Here is a 14,099-nt window from a genome sequence, read left to right as displayed (position 1 = left end):
TCAACTCAGGTACAACTAGGTGAATGATAGATGGATCACATCATATATTCATGTTGCAGTAATCAGTGTCTTACCACCTCCACTAACCAATTTCCAACTAGCTTGTGTATGTTAGTGTGACAGGTCAGACTATGTTCTTAAAACTTACCAGGAAATCTGGTTCTTTCTATCATTTCCCTCCACACTCTCCTTTTCTTCTTGTTTCTATATGTTCATGCATCTTTTTGCATCAATTTGTGTGGCTTAGAGCAAAACTTGTGTCCACTTTATATGAAATCACACTGTCTCTAAAATTAGCTTTGTGTCAAGTCTAAACTCATCTTGTGCTTGTACTCTTCCCATGTTGGTGTGTTGGCCAGATTGAAGTGAGTCTAGAATCACTTACAGAAGAAATACAGTAATTGGTACTTCAGCCTTTGCCACAAACTTTCAGTTGTAAAAAATAAAATAAATAAAGCAATGTTTTGTATAATTATTTTACTTTCATTTGTTTTAATGTAAAAATTGTATAAAGTTTTTTTTGTATTTCCTTGTATGTTTAGTGCTTTCACATTCTAAATGTGAATGCATTTTATACATAAAAAATTCCTGTGTTTAAAGCTATAGTGCGGGTCTTTTACACAAAAATGAGCATCTGTTACATTTAAGCCCTTGCCAAATGATTTCACGTAATGCTTATTAAGCCTATCACCACCAGATCAATCTCTCTGTATTTCACAATACACAGTGTTTTTAAAACTGGTGTTGGTGGCGACATTCCCACACTGGCAAGATGAATGCATACTGAGCATACTCTATAGGCAAAGCATAGCTCTCTGTTACCTTGAATGGGGATAAAATAATATTATTGTGCAGCTCTTCTAGACTTTCTACATGTTATTGGTCCTAATGGATCAAATTCTGATAGTGAAATGAGTCATTTTGCAGGGATTGTATGACACTCAAAACAATTTATCCACAGTTTTACAGCCTCAACAGTAGCAACGCAGTAGGCTACGGCAGAGCTGCTGACGTAAGCACGTGTCAACAGTGTTTTTGTAATTACTCTCACTGCCAGAAGGGGGAGACAAAAGTTCCACACTGCAGGTTTAACCCACCGTTTCATTCTTAACCCTGTCTTTTACTGTTGATGTCATGCATTTGCAGGGACATTTGTAGTAAGTTAAAAAATGGAAATGTGATTACGATTTAAAACAACACAAGCACCAACAATACTACAGGTGTTGATAGAACAATCATCAATCAATCATCTCATGAACGATTGCATGAGTTTACAAGATGTACATCAGGGTCACACTGATCACAACTTTATTTGGCATAAACGTTTGATGTCTAAAATGCTACTAGCTCCTTTACTTATTCTTACTTTGGATAAATGGCAGTCATCTTGGCAGCTGCATATCCAGGTTTACAAGCCCCTTCGCTGAGATTGCCGTACTTGTACACCAGCTCCAAAGGCCTGCAGTGCAAGGAGGACTGGAGTCAAGCAATGATTAAATATTCACACACACATATACATATTACACAAAAATAACTGTAGAGACAATTCTAGAGTGTAGGCCCTTATGCCTTATGCCATCACTGACACCTGCCATCAAACAAAGCCCCCAAAGCACCCAACAGTTTAGTTCCAAGACTCCGAGTGGGAAGTGTATATTTGGATAAATAGTCAAACATATATAATATATACTCACAGACTAGCATCTAGCTTCAGAAGGAATCCTTGCTTGTCATACACTAGAAAAAAGAGAGAGCAGGTAAATATGACAATAAATAATATACCTTAACATTTAGAATTTATGTTGGTTATTTTTTATTAACACTGAAGGCTTGTCATTACAAAGAAGGTAAAAAGTTTCTGTTCTGGCACATCTGTTCACTCCGTTCAGGCTCTAGAGGTAATTCTGTTCAGTATTGGAAGATTCAGCCTATGTTCAGTGCCATTTATGTAATGTGGTGTAATCTAAGAGTGTGGGGATCAATATGGATTCTAACCCTACCATGTCTTAAGCATGCTGTGGTTGCCATACATAAATATAGGAATAATTCATCAAAACCATTTAAAATTCAGGTACAATGCCATGAACATAATCCAGAGCTGAACTTGAAAGCCTGTTAGTTAGTTATCATCTAAGGGTGGGAGGAAAAGCAATGCTAGGAGGATGAGCATTTTAATCCACAGTCTCACTCTCAACAGTTTTCTCAACTTTCTACTTTCAATACTTGATTGTAAAGATTTCTCATTGAAAACAACCACATTCATTATACTGATTTTATTTCAATGCTTTGCACGACAACCAATTTCAATTCACCTTCACTGTAATAAGGTGGCTTCAGAAGTCTCAGTAAGGGAAACTGCAAAACATCAGAAAATAAAGCCTTCAGTATGTGCATGGGTAGCTACCACCTAGCGGTGAGTGGAAAATTTGAGTAAACTGACCCTTTAAAATCAATCGTTACAGTCCTACAACAAATTTTACAGAACAAAAGATTATCAAAGCTAAAATGCTGTTCTTGGGCATTTGAAGGCCAAATACACAAAATTCAACAGGAAAAAAAAGATTAAGGAACCATGTAACAATGTTGGTACAGAATAAATCATCTGAATGGGACCATGCTCATCTTCCCATGGTTTCTAATGCCAGCCAATGGATCACCCAAGGGTGAGAGGAATAGATCTGTTGATCTAGCTCTATGTGGAACAAAAACCATCATGCAAATCATGCACAAAAAGTTGCTGAAATTAATGTGCAATGGCTTAATACTCTGAATTGTAGAATTCTCCAAAGGGAGGTGATGTTTGATACCAGTGTGGGTCATTATTAGGGTAGGACATTGATACCACAGTGTGCAGTCTGCATGCTTAGGACTTACAGTGAATGTCATGGAAGTTGTTCATTTCTATTTCTCCTCTGAACTGTCTTCTAACATCTTGTTACAGTGAGCAATTCAAAGTCAAATAATGTGATATCTGTTAGATACTGACAGCAAAAATGGAAACCATTTAACTCACCACCTGAGTCAAAAATAAGTGACCACCTTCTTGCTTTGTTTGAGGGCAATTGCAACCAATTTTATGAAGCATTATCGCCCTCTGCTGTTCTATCTTTTTCTTAAGATAATTGAGAGGTGTTCTGGGTAGCCATTGATGCCAGGTGTGATGGCAGACAAGCTGACCCTTTCCCAAACCAACCCCTACCCACATAGCCAGCATGGATACTGATAGATACCTTACTCCGTCAGCTGTTGAGTTATACCTGATATCTAATGCTGTTAAGCTTTTACCACTCGACCTCCTGGAGACACCATACCATTAGGGTTGCAACTGTATACACTGCCATGCATTGTGCCTTGATTTTTTTAACCACAGGATGTTCCTTTTGAAAATGATCACAATGACCAAAAAGTCCATTGATACATATATTACATGTTCATATTTGTGCAACTTTTCATTCATTCATTCATTCATTCGTTTTTAATTCCACATTTTCTGATTTGAAACTCACTGGCATGAACCTGGTTGTGTGGTCATTAAAGTAAAGTGAAGTGATCTTCACTTGCACTATCGAATGAAATGCAAACTGCCAAGGGAAAAAAAACATTCTCCTGCATTGACCAGAAAATGAATTCAGTGAAAAATGGTGCTTTTTCTTTGCTATACGTAATAATACATGCAATACACATAAAAGCCTGTGTTAGGCTTTTAGAAAGAGGTACCAATGGCAGACATCTCTGATATGTTCAATATGTTGAGTGATACTTCTAAATACTTCTGGTGTTGTGCTCATTGACGGTCATTTCCCTGGTTAGAGAAGCAACTCCTAGCTATATCCATGAAACATAGAACAGAAGAATGATCATATAAACTGTGACAAGTGTGGATGAGATCAATGTACCTGTACAGGACATATTAAATTGACTTACAGGAATTACAATTTATAATCTACATATTTCTTTAGTTGTAAATAAAAACTGCCCATAACAACTGCAATAACAAAACAACAAAAATGACTGGAAGGATGAAAAAATAATTCGTTATTGATTTGTAAGGGGGAAAAAATTTAATAAAAATTAAATAAATGCTACCCCTGCTCCCAACAACAACTTGGCTAACAGGAACATGATGTCAAGCTGAATGAAGTGAAATAAAATGGTAATTCAGTCTGATTATCAGGAGACTGCAAATCCAAAAGGTGCCATGTCAATCATCAGCAGAGCAGAACATTCTAATATGTGATCATCCTGTTAAAAAAGGGTGGAAAAGCAGAATACCCAGATATGTTAGGGTTGGGTCATATGCTCACCATTAATTGGATGGGATTGTTTTATTAACTCTAGAACACCTACTGAGTTCTCACAGGATCACACTCCTTTATAATCTGCTTTAAAAAGAAGCCAATTTAACTATGATTTTTTTTTAAATTCACTTTCATTCAAAACCCTATTCATATTAGTAATGTATATACTGTAAAATTCTTTGACAATGCAATTTTTATAATTTATTTTGCAACTCAAATTGGAAATATTTGTCCAGTGAAAAGTAATAAAATACATTTAATGACAGAGCTGTAAGAAAGTGCGTCCCTCTATAATGAATCCATACAGGTATACCTTCAAATAAAGTATACCATACTGCTCTGCTGTGATTGATTTCACTTTCCAATCCACTACCAATGGAGGTGGAATCTCCTTTATGTAAAATATATTCATAAATATTTTAACAATTCATCTTTCCTCCTTTGGGAAGTGCTTTCATGCCAGGAAGTAACAGATGAATTTGCTTAAGTTAAAAAGGTACAGGAAACTCAAAATCCTGAATTTGTGACTTAAAAGGTGATAACTGTGCTTCCTTTTTCTCTGCCTCAAATGCACTCAGAGTGAAATACAGAGATTGATTTGTTATTCATGGGGTTGTTGAAGTTTTAAGTGTACGTGATCCACAAGCTGGTCTCAGTCCAAAGGACTGTCTGTCACACAAACAAACTTTTCATTTGGTTTCTTGCTGGGTTGAATTGGGTGAAACTGCTCTGTAGTTTCACTCATCTGGCTCAAAGAGTTTACTGCTGCGTGATTCCTCTGTTGCCTTTACATTGTTTGTGTATTGCCATAGCAACCTAAGCCACGGATTTGTAGTTGTCTGTAGTATTTCTCCAGTCGTCTTGATTTAATTGCATCTAATAGAAATATTCATATCAGCCTGACGTCTGGATTTCTGACAGAAATCAGAATAATCGAAGTTTAAAGGCTTTGCATCGTACAACTATGTATACTATACTGATATGTGATTCCATGATTCCAAATGAAGTTTCCTGTACCTTTAATGTTTTAATGTACTAAAAAAGCAGTGACAATCCATTAAAAATCCATAGAGAAGACCCGACCAGCATAGCTTTCTGATTTGAATGCGGAGAAACTGGGAGATTCTGTCTATACCTGATTTTACTATTCGTCCCACGGAGAATATGCTATCCACATCTGTGTCTGCAACATAGAATTGTATGTTAGTGGCCCTTCGCCATTCAATATAATGTACTCCAATACAATAATAACACAACCTAAGCACTCTAACGTGACCAAAGAGTTGAAAAAAGGCCCATTATAAGGATCACAAAGGTAGGATGTTTTATAGGGCTGTTGCACATCATCAACAGCCCAACATCACAGAGAGACTTCCTCTTTGTGATATGTTCTGTAATCTGTGACTTTCACTGATTTTACAGTGTGTGTATGATGTCTGTATGTTCTGGTTTGACAGAGTTATGATCTTGAGAATAAGAAGAATTTATTCTGCCTCATGACAACCCCAAACATGCAGCCAGAGTCATAAAGAACTATCTTCAGCAACAAGAAGAACAAGGAGTCCTGCAACAGATGGCCTCCAGAGAGCCCTGATCTCAACATCATGGAGTCAGTCTGTGATTATATGAAGAGACAGAAGCAGCTGAGACGCCTAAATCCGCAGAAGAACTCTGGTAAGTAAAAATTGATAAGTAAAAAATATTCATGGAATTATTTCTCACAACATCTTCACATTACTTTCAGTGCCTAAAACTTTTTGCACAGTGTATATAGTAATATATATATATATATATATATATATATACATATATACACACACACACACACAGTGCTGCTTGAAAGATTGAGAACCCTTTAGAATTTGCTCTATTTCTGCATAAATATGACCTAAAACATGATCAGATTTCCATTCAAATCCTAAAACTAGATAAACAAATGAGACAAAAACTTTACACTTGTTCATTTATTTATTGAGGAAAATGATTCAATGTTACATATTTGTGCATGGCAAAAGTATGTGAACCCCTAAGATTATCAATTCATTTGAAGGGGAAATTAGAGTTGGGTGTTTCAATCAATGGGATGACAATCAAATGTGAGTCTGGAAGGCTCTGCCTATTTAAAGAAGAGAAATCTGGGTCTTCACTGTCAAACTCTGAGCATCACAACACAGGTTTTGTGGAAGTGTGTCATGGCTCAAACAAAGGTGATTTCTGGAGGACCTTAGAAGAAGAGTTGTTGATGCTCACTAAGCTGGAAAGGGTTACAAGACCATTTCTGAAGAATTTGGACTCCGCCAGTCCGCTGTCAGGCAGATCATATACAAATTGAAGACATCCAACACCATTGTTGCCCTTCCCAGGAGTGGTCGAACAACAAAGAGCAGGCTTGTAATAGTCCAGGAGGCCACAACGGACCCCAGGGTAACGTCTAGAAAACTAAAGGGCTCTCTTGCAGTGGCTACAGTCGATGTTAATGAGTCCATCATCAGGAGAACATTGAACATCAATGGTGTTCATGGCAGAGTTGCAAGGAAAAAAGCCACTTCTCTACAAACAGAACATTGCTGCCATCTACGCTTTGCTCAAGACCACATGGATAAGCCAGAAGGTGATTGAAACAATGTTCTGTGGATGGATGAGACCAAAACCAAACTTTTTGGCTTGAGTGAGAAGCATTCTGTTGGGCGATGAGCAAACACTGCATTCCAGCATAAGAACCTTAACCCATCTGTGAAACAAGGTGGTGGTAGTATCATGGTTTGGGCTGCTTTGCTGCCTCTGAACCAGGACAGCTTGCAATCATTGATGGAGCTATGAGTTCTGAGTTGTACCAGCAAATTCTACAGGAAAATGTCAAGATATCTGTCTGTGAACTGAAGCTCAACAGAAAGTGGGTCATGCAGTAAGACAACGACACTAAACGACAAGTCGTTCTACCAAAGAATGGTTAAAGCAGAAGAAAGTTAATGTTTTGGAATGGCCGAGTCAAAGTCCTGACCTTAATCTTAAAGAAATGCTGTGGAAGGACCTGAAGCAGGCAGTTCATGCAAAGAAGCCCACATCATCCCTTAGTTGAGACTGTTCTGTAAGGAGGAACTGGCTAACATTCCTCCAAGCTGATGTGCAGGGCTGATAAACAGTTACCAGAAACGTTTGGTTGAAGTTATTGCTGCAAAATGAGGTCACACCAGTTACTGAAAGCAAGGGTTCACATACTTTTGCCTCCCACAAATGTGTAAGATGGGATAATAATTTTCCTCAATAAATAAATGAAAAAGATGAAAAAAAAAAGATTTTTTTGTTTAATTGAGTTCACTTTGTCTAGTTTTAGGACTTATATCTGATCACGTTTTAGGTCATATTTATGCAGAAATACAGAAAATTCTAAAGAGTTCACAAACTTTCAAGCAGCACTGTATATAAATATGTATGTACACAGATGTGTGACAAATTAAAGGAAAAACTGTTACAGGTTTGAATGCTTGACCCCTACAGTGAGGGAACCTGGTGACTCTGTTATGCTCTGGGGAGCATTTTGCTGGCATTGTTTGGGTCCACTTGTCCCATTAGAGGGAAGGGTCGCTGCAAATCAATACAAAGTTGTTCTGAGTGATCACCTTTATCCTATGATGGAACATTTCTATCCTGATGGGAGTTCCTCCGGTCCGCATATCGAAATGTCCTTGGGCAAGATACTGAACCCCCAATTGCTCCTGATGGCTGTGCCATCAGTGTGTGAATGTGTGTGAATGGTTAGCTCCCTCTGATGGCCAGGTTGGGACCTTGTATGGTAGCCCCTGTACCCATTCAGCGTATGAATGTGTGTGACTTGTAGTGTAAAAAGCTCTTTGAGTGGTCAGAAGACTAGAAAGACGCTATACAAGTACAGTCCATTTACCATATGTGTATGTATATACATATATGTATGTATGCATTCTTATTTTTCATGGGATTATACAGTAATTAATTTAATTTAATTACATTAAATTTTAATTTTTGGCTCCAGTGTGACCATAGCTCATTCTTTGAGCTGTGGTCATACTCACTTCCGGTTGCACATTGACCCTGCCTCATTCACTACATGCAGAGTTCAATCGGATAGAACTTTGATGTCCAGCCAGTTCAAGAGAGGCGAGGGATTGACCATTCATTCAGGAAATGTTGATAGTTTATATCTTTGTTTATAGAACTGCAGGATATAGGCTATAATACAAGCAGCAGAGAAGAGGATATTGCTTGGCTGCAGACAATAAAGTGTTTGATTAAAAAAAAAAAGTATAGAGAGTCAAAGTGAAACTGGAACTTCCAGGTTCTGTTTCTAAATGACTAAAAATCTAGCCTTGCAACATAAAAAACCCCCCCCACAATCTCATATTGTTTATTCAATTTTTCCAACTGCCTGTAACAAACATAACTTCTCATCAGACTTGGACCATTGTGGGTTAAATGTCACCTCAAGCCTGTTGACTTCTGTTTTTTATCCCTTACAGTATTACTTTTTGGTTCCTTGGTTTTACTGACCCTGAACTTTCAGTCTTATTTTACTGTTCCCACTCATAAATGAGTATGTTGATAAATGTTTGGTAATATCATCTTAAATTTGCTCATTTGCTTTAATTCCAGTTAGTTTTTACACTGTATTTTTAAAGTAATTTAAATATTTAAATTTATCATAATGCCCATGTCGGCATAGTATGAAGAAATTTCTAATTGCTCAAAAATTCATGAGACTCAGATCGATGACTAATTACAATATTTAAGATCCGGTTTTCCCTCTTGGTAAAATAGTTTTTATATCATCTTTCAAAGTGGATTACTGAACAGCCATAAGCACCACGGCATCATCACAAGCCATACAATCTACACAGACAGTACAAGCTGTTACAAGGTTGATTTAGAAAGATTAATCTACAGCTGAATTGTCTGGCAGTTCAGACTCAGGACTAAAGTGCACTGAATAACAGTATAGCCAGCAACAACAGTTGCTTGGCTATACTGAGCACATCATTTTCTAATCAAGCCTACACATAGGTTAGCAGAGGCTCAGCTATTCTCCCGCCTCAACTCCACCAACCCTTTTATGAACTTTGAGTAAAGCTTTCATCACTAGCAAGCAGTGCACAAACATCCAATCCCACCATCTCCCAAATTGCTAGCAAATGCTGATTTGCCCGAGGTAAAAAAGTAATTTTCTCCTCTTAAATGTGTGTTTTTACAGAGAAATTTATTTGCAGCTAACAATCTCGGAAGAAGAAAAGGACAAAATGAAAATGACTTTTTCATACAAAAGATGTTCACTAACAAGGTATAAAAAATGAAGCCCAAACAAGTTGTCTCAATTGATTCTTGATGGACTTTAGAGTCTCCAAATCTAAAATATATGAGCACAGTGTGGAATGTGAGCCCAACTTGGATGGCTTTAAGATGAACATGACATCTGAGCAGCCTATAATATGAAATTATGATAAAATATTTGCCAGACAAAAGGTATACTTTGCTTTACTTTGGCTGATGGGTTTGGAAATGAGCACCTTACTTATTGATCTGTTATTTCTGAACTCAACGCCCACTCTGGCCTGATTATATGTTTCTTTGTTTAAATTTCCTAAATAGGATCACACATCCCGTCATATTCTAAACATGTTAAATAATCAGTATGTCAACAGCATATTGAATACATTATTGCCATAAAGTAATTATGATAATTATTACACTTGCAACTATGAAAGATGGACCAGTATGGTTTATAAGAAAGCTCTAGGACCAACCGCCGTTGACCTGGGTTACAGTATACTGTGATGTTGCATCAGTTCAACAGAATCAAACCTTATCTTTCTTTTTGTCACAATTTTTCAAGTCTGTCTTAAAACCACAATCAGGTGTCCACGTGAATATTGAAATAGGTTCTGTGCAAAAATGTATTTAAAAGTTTATCTGAAGCTGATATGAAGCTTCAGCTGTGAGTCAAATCAAGTAGATATCTTTCAACGTTACAGTCTTTTTAGAGCCAAAGTCCCTCTTTTTGTTACTATACTTCCACCGCAGCTCAACAGGGAAACACTGTCTGAGGAAATACAAAGAGGGAATTTGATGCTAAAAAGACTGTAAATGTGTCAGATATCCACTTGATATGACTAACTCAGACTGATGAAGACTCATATAAGCTTCACATCAACTTTAAATACATTTTTGCACAACTGTGGATTTAGGCTCCATCACTTACATTGAAAGCACATTTGAAGGGGATCTTTTAATAGCCAGTATGAACAGGAGGAATGATTACAGTGAGGAAAACCTCTTTCACTGTTCATGGGCAGTTGACAGTTGAGACAGTTGAAAGATGGTCAACTATCCTTTAAGTGTTCAATATGAACCGTTTCGCCTGACTGGGTCTGCCCTGATTGATACACAAAGACTTGAAAGTGACAATATAAAATAAATTTGGGAGTCATTGGGGAAAAACAAACTTTGGAAAAAAGACATTTTGAAATAACAGCTGGAATTCAATTAAGATGACCTGCAATAAGTGAAACTGTTAATAAAGAGAATTAACATTTCATAATGACGATTTTTAAAAACTTATACGATTATTTTAAAATGTCATGGTTAGATTATAGATATTGTCTATATTTATTTACATGATAATTTATAATTTATTTCAAATTTCTGATTTATTTATGTAATTTTGAATACATTTTCTCCATATATTTAACGCTGCCATGGTAAGAAACAGTGGCTTTATTTTCAGCCCTGGGAATATATATTTATGTGGCAGAATGCAAAACTGAACCTTCACAACAAACAGTACCAACCAATCTAAAATGAGGCCTAAAAATGTAAGTCGGCACTGATATGAAACTTGAATTGGTTTAAGTGGATGTAGAAAAATATTTAGAGCTTAAACCCAGCCAGGTTTCCATTATCAGTATCAGCACCTCAAGCTGTCTTTGGTTTTATTTGGACATTTTATGGAACATGACTTTATTAAGAAATCAAGCAAATCCTTAAGTGAGCAATGAGCCCAGACTTTTTCCACTTTAAAGCAGTGAGGAGACTTTACGAATCCTCTGGACAAACTAAAACTACTACTGAAACAACCGGTAAATGGACTGGCTCCCTCATCGAGTAAGAAGATAAATTGGATCATGTTTGCAGATAGAAAGTCCATTATAAATATATCAACATCTCTAATCCATAACACAAAAAACAAGGATGCATCTCCAAATGTTTGATAAGGTTCTTAATAAATCCCAGTGTTGCAGCATATAGCACAACATTGGAAATGCAGAGGATGTAACGCTTTAGTATATAAAAGGACACTGCATTCGCATTACTGTGGTATTTCGTATTGTTCTATACTACCTTTTTCACTAGATGTTTCTGTGGGATCTAAATAGCTAGTGTACCCCTCTCTATTGTTGCCATGTGAACTATAATGTTTGAATCCGTTATTGACCACAGTCAGAGTGGCTGTATCAGTTTTTATGTAGAGCAGATAAATATCCCTGTTGATGCAGTTGCCACTGGTCAATGAAATAAGTTAATAAAAAGGTCAATACTGTACATCAAGTCATTAATCTGAAAAAGCCTCACATGATTTGTGGCCCCAGCCTCGTAAGCTGATCCTCCCTGAAGAGTAGTAAAGGAAGCCAAGGGCCAGCATGGAGCACAGGCCCACGAAGAAGTTGCGACTTGGTTTCATTCTCATCTCCAGCTACTGTACATGGCACATCCCACACTGGAGCCTGTTTGAACAGGGAATAAACTGGTTAGCCCCGTACTCATACACAGCATGTTATCACTTAATACAATCACTCTCAGAGGCTGAATGCCTGGGACTCAGCTTCAGTCTGCACACGTGTAAAATTCATCAGCTGTGTTTTCCTGAAAAGACTTTATTTGTAGCGATCCACCCTGGGAGTATCTCCCAGTGTCACTCCTATATGAGAGGCTCCAACTGTAGGCCTTTTCCATACACATGTGCTGGCTTGGCTTGACTCAGTTTGACTTGATGCGCCAGCCCAGGACGGCAGGGATTTGCATCTCCATTAAACAGGGCTACCCGCTTGAAGGTGTGTCTTTAACTGATGAAGTGCTTGTCTTGAGTCGAAAAGCAGCCGCCTGTATACATCATGGCTGTGACTAGAACTGTGAGGACAACCGCATTACTGCAGTACCACAGTCATGTGATGCCTACCGCAGGGCTGAGCTTATTACTGTCATCACCACAGTTTTTAAAAAAATGTCAACCACAATGTCATATATGGTAGTCTAATGTGCTTGTGCATATAATGTGTGATATACAGTAATACATTGGAGATGTAGGAGGCTACATGAGATGTTGGGGGATCAGCGTTGCCTCAGCTTGCTCCAGGCACCAGGCCTCAAGACCTTGGCATTGCCCCATGAGAACGACTGCCCAGGGGGATGCCAAAAGTGGTGCATGAGGAAGCAGAAGCAAGCGAGCTGGCATCCAAACTGGACTGAAGGCTAAAAGGTGGTCCCAGACCACAGGGATACATTGCTTTTACACCACGGTAAGAAAAAATCCATGACAACTTTGTCAAATTCTATGGATTTGACAAAGTCACGGCTGTAAAACAATGGATAAACACATTTAATTTCCTATAAATTTTTCACAATAAAAGTTCCCAGTTATTTTGTTATTTAAAAGCTTTTAATATGAAGCAGCTGCAGCAGGAAATGTTTTCATCTGCAGTCACTAAACCCAGCTCCAATACGGCTGAAATCAATCAGGAAATGGTAAAATAAAGCGGACATCTGAAAGTACGAAGAGGGACATGAGAGAGAAACTACAGACAGTCAGTTTCTACATAGAGTACTGAGAGCTGAACACACAGAGACTTTTAAAAACAGCTTTCTCACTGGTTTCCAGCACAGACATAGTTGAGTTTCCCAACACAACTTGTTTGAGGGAAGAGAGAAGCAGGGAGAAGGGGGGTCATCATGGGTTGGCTGTGGTTGGCGAGACATCACCGCAACCCACTGGGAGGCGGTTTAGGTGTGCTTTGGCCAAACTCCAGACATGGTCTATCTCGGGTGCAACTCAGCGCGATAAAACTAGTAATGGAAACACAAATTAAGGTGGCACGGTTTGACTCGGCGCGGCCAAAAGTAAAAACCTATTAGAGGTCTGGGTCCACTCAGTTCCTTGTAACCACAGCCTGAGATGGATGAGTGTAACCATGTTTAAATCATAATCAATTGGGTTAATGGCTGGATCACCAACCTGCGACCAAACCACCAAACTGCCCCGTGGCCTCAGACCCTCAGGGGGCCCCAAGGCCCAATTGGTTTGTGGTTATTTAATCAATTGCAAATTTGGAAATACTGTATGAACCACTACAGCACGTTATAAACTAAAATTAAAGGGCTGCTTGTTAATTGGTGGGGTTTCACTGGTGTGGTTCACCTCTGCTACACAACACTGCAGGAAACCCTGATCATACTGCTGCCAGCATTGGCATTCTCTCTCTATAACACCTTTCAGACATGCACTGCAACCCATAAATTTTCTGGGCATTACCCGGAGGAGCTGTAAATGTGAACACAAATGTCCGAATCAGTTGGACCGGACATTAAATGGACTTTACCCTGCCAACTCCCTGGTACAAAGTCCATGTAATGTCCGATTGAGCCCATGTAAGAATACAGCAGTGAATTCTCCAGAGAATTCACAGCGAGCAAGTGGGCTACAACTGCTTGCTAATCTAAGTGCAACAAACTGCTGCAGCAGTGCAATGACGTCTTTGACTTTCAGCGGTGAACTCCTCTCTC

The 14,099-nt window shown here is 38.3% G+C and overlaps 1 protein-coding gene across 4 annotated transcripts in view; it reads right to left on the bottom strand.

Annotated features, from left to right (window-relative positions):
• The window catches only part of st3gal3a (ST3 beta-galactoside alpha-2,3-sialyltransferase 3a), a 55,282-nt gene that overhangs the window by 32,917 nt on the left and 8,266 nt on the right, over positions 1-14,099 (bottom strand). For 3 of the 4 annotated variants that reach the window (XM_044360557.1, XM_044360558.1, XM_044360556.1), the window contains exons 2-5: positions 11,895-12,046; positions 5,434-5,481; positions 1,695-1,737; positions 1,367-1,459 (exon numbers count right to left, since the gene is read on the bottom strand). In XM_044360557.1, the coding sequence (XP_044216492.1) occupies positions 1,367-1,459; positions 1,695-1,737; positions 5,434-5,481; positions 11,895-12,009 (299 nt within the window). In that variant the 5' untranslated portion in view covers positions 12,010-12,046. The remainder of the gene's footprint in view (positions 1-1,366; positions 1,460-1,694; positions 1,738-5,433; positions 5,482-11,894; positions 12,047-14,099) is intronic. The other variant, XM_044360559.1, reaches the window with a different exon arrangement.

Source organism: Thunnus albacares, chromosome 9, assembly GCF_914725855.1.
Source record: "Thunnus albacares chromosome 9, fThuAlb1.1, whole genome shotgun sequence".
In the NCBI taxonomy this organism is placed as follows: domain Eukaryota; kingdom Metazoa; phylum Chordata; class Actinopteri; order Scombriformes; family Scombridae; genus Thunnus; species Thunnus albacares.
The sequence above is the reverse complement of the archived record's forward strand: the minus strand, read 5'-3'. Positions and strand labels throughout refer to the sequence as shown.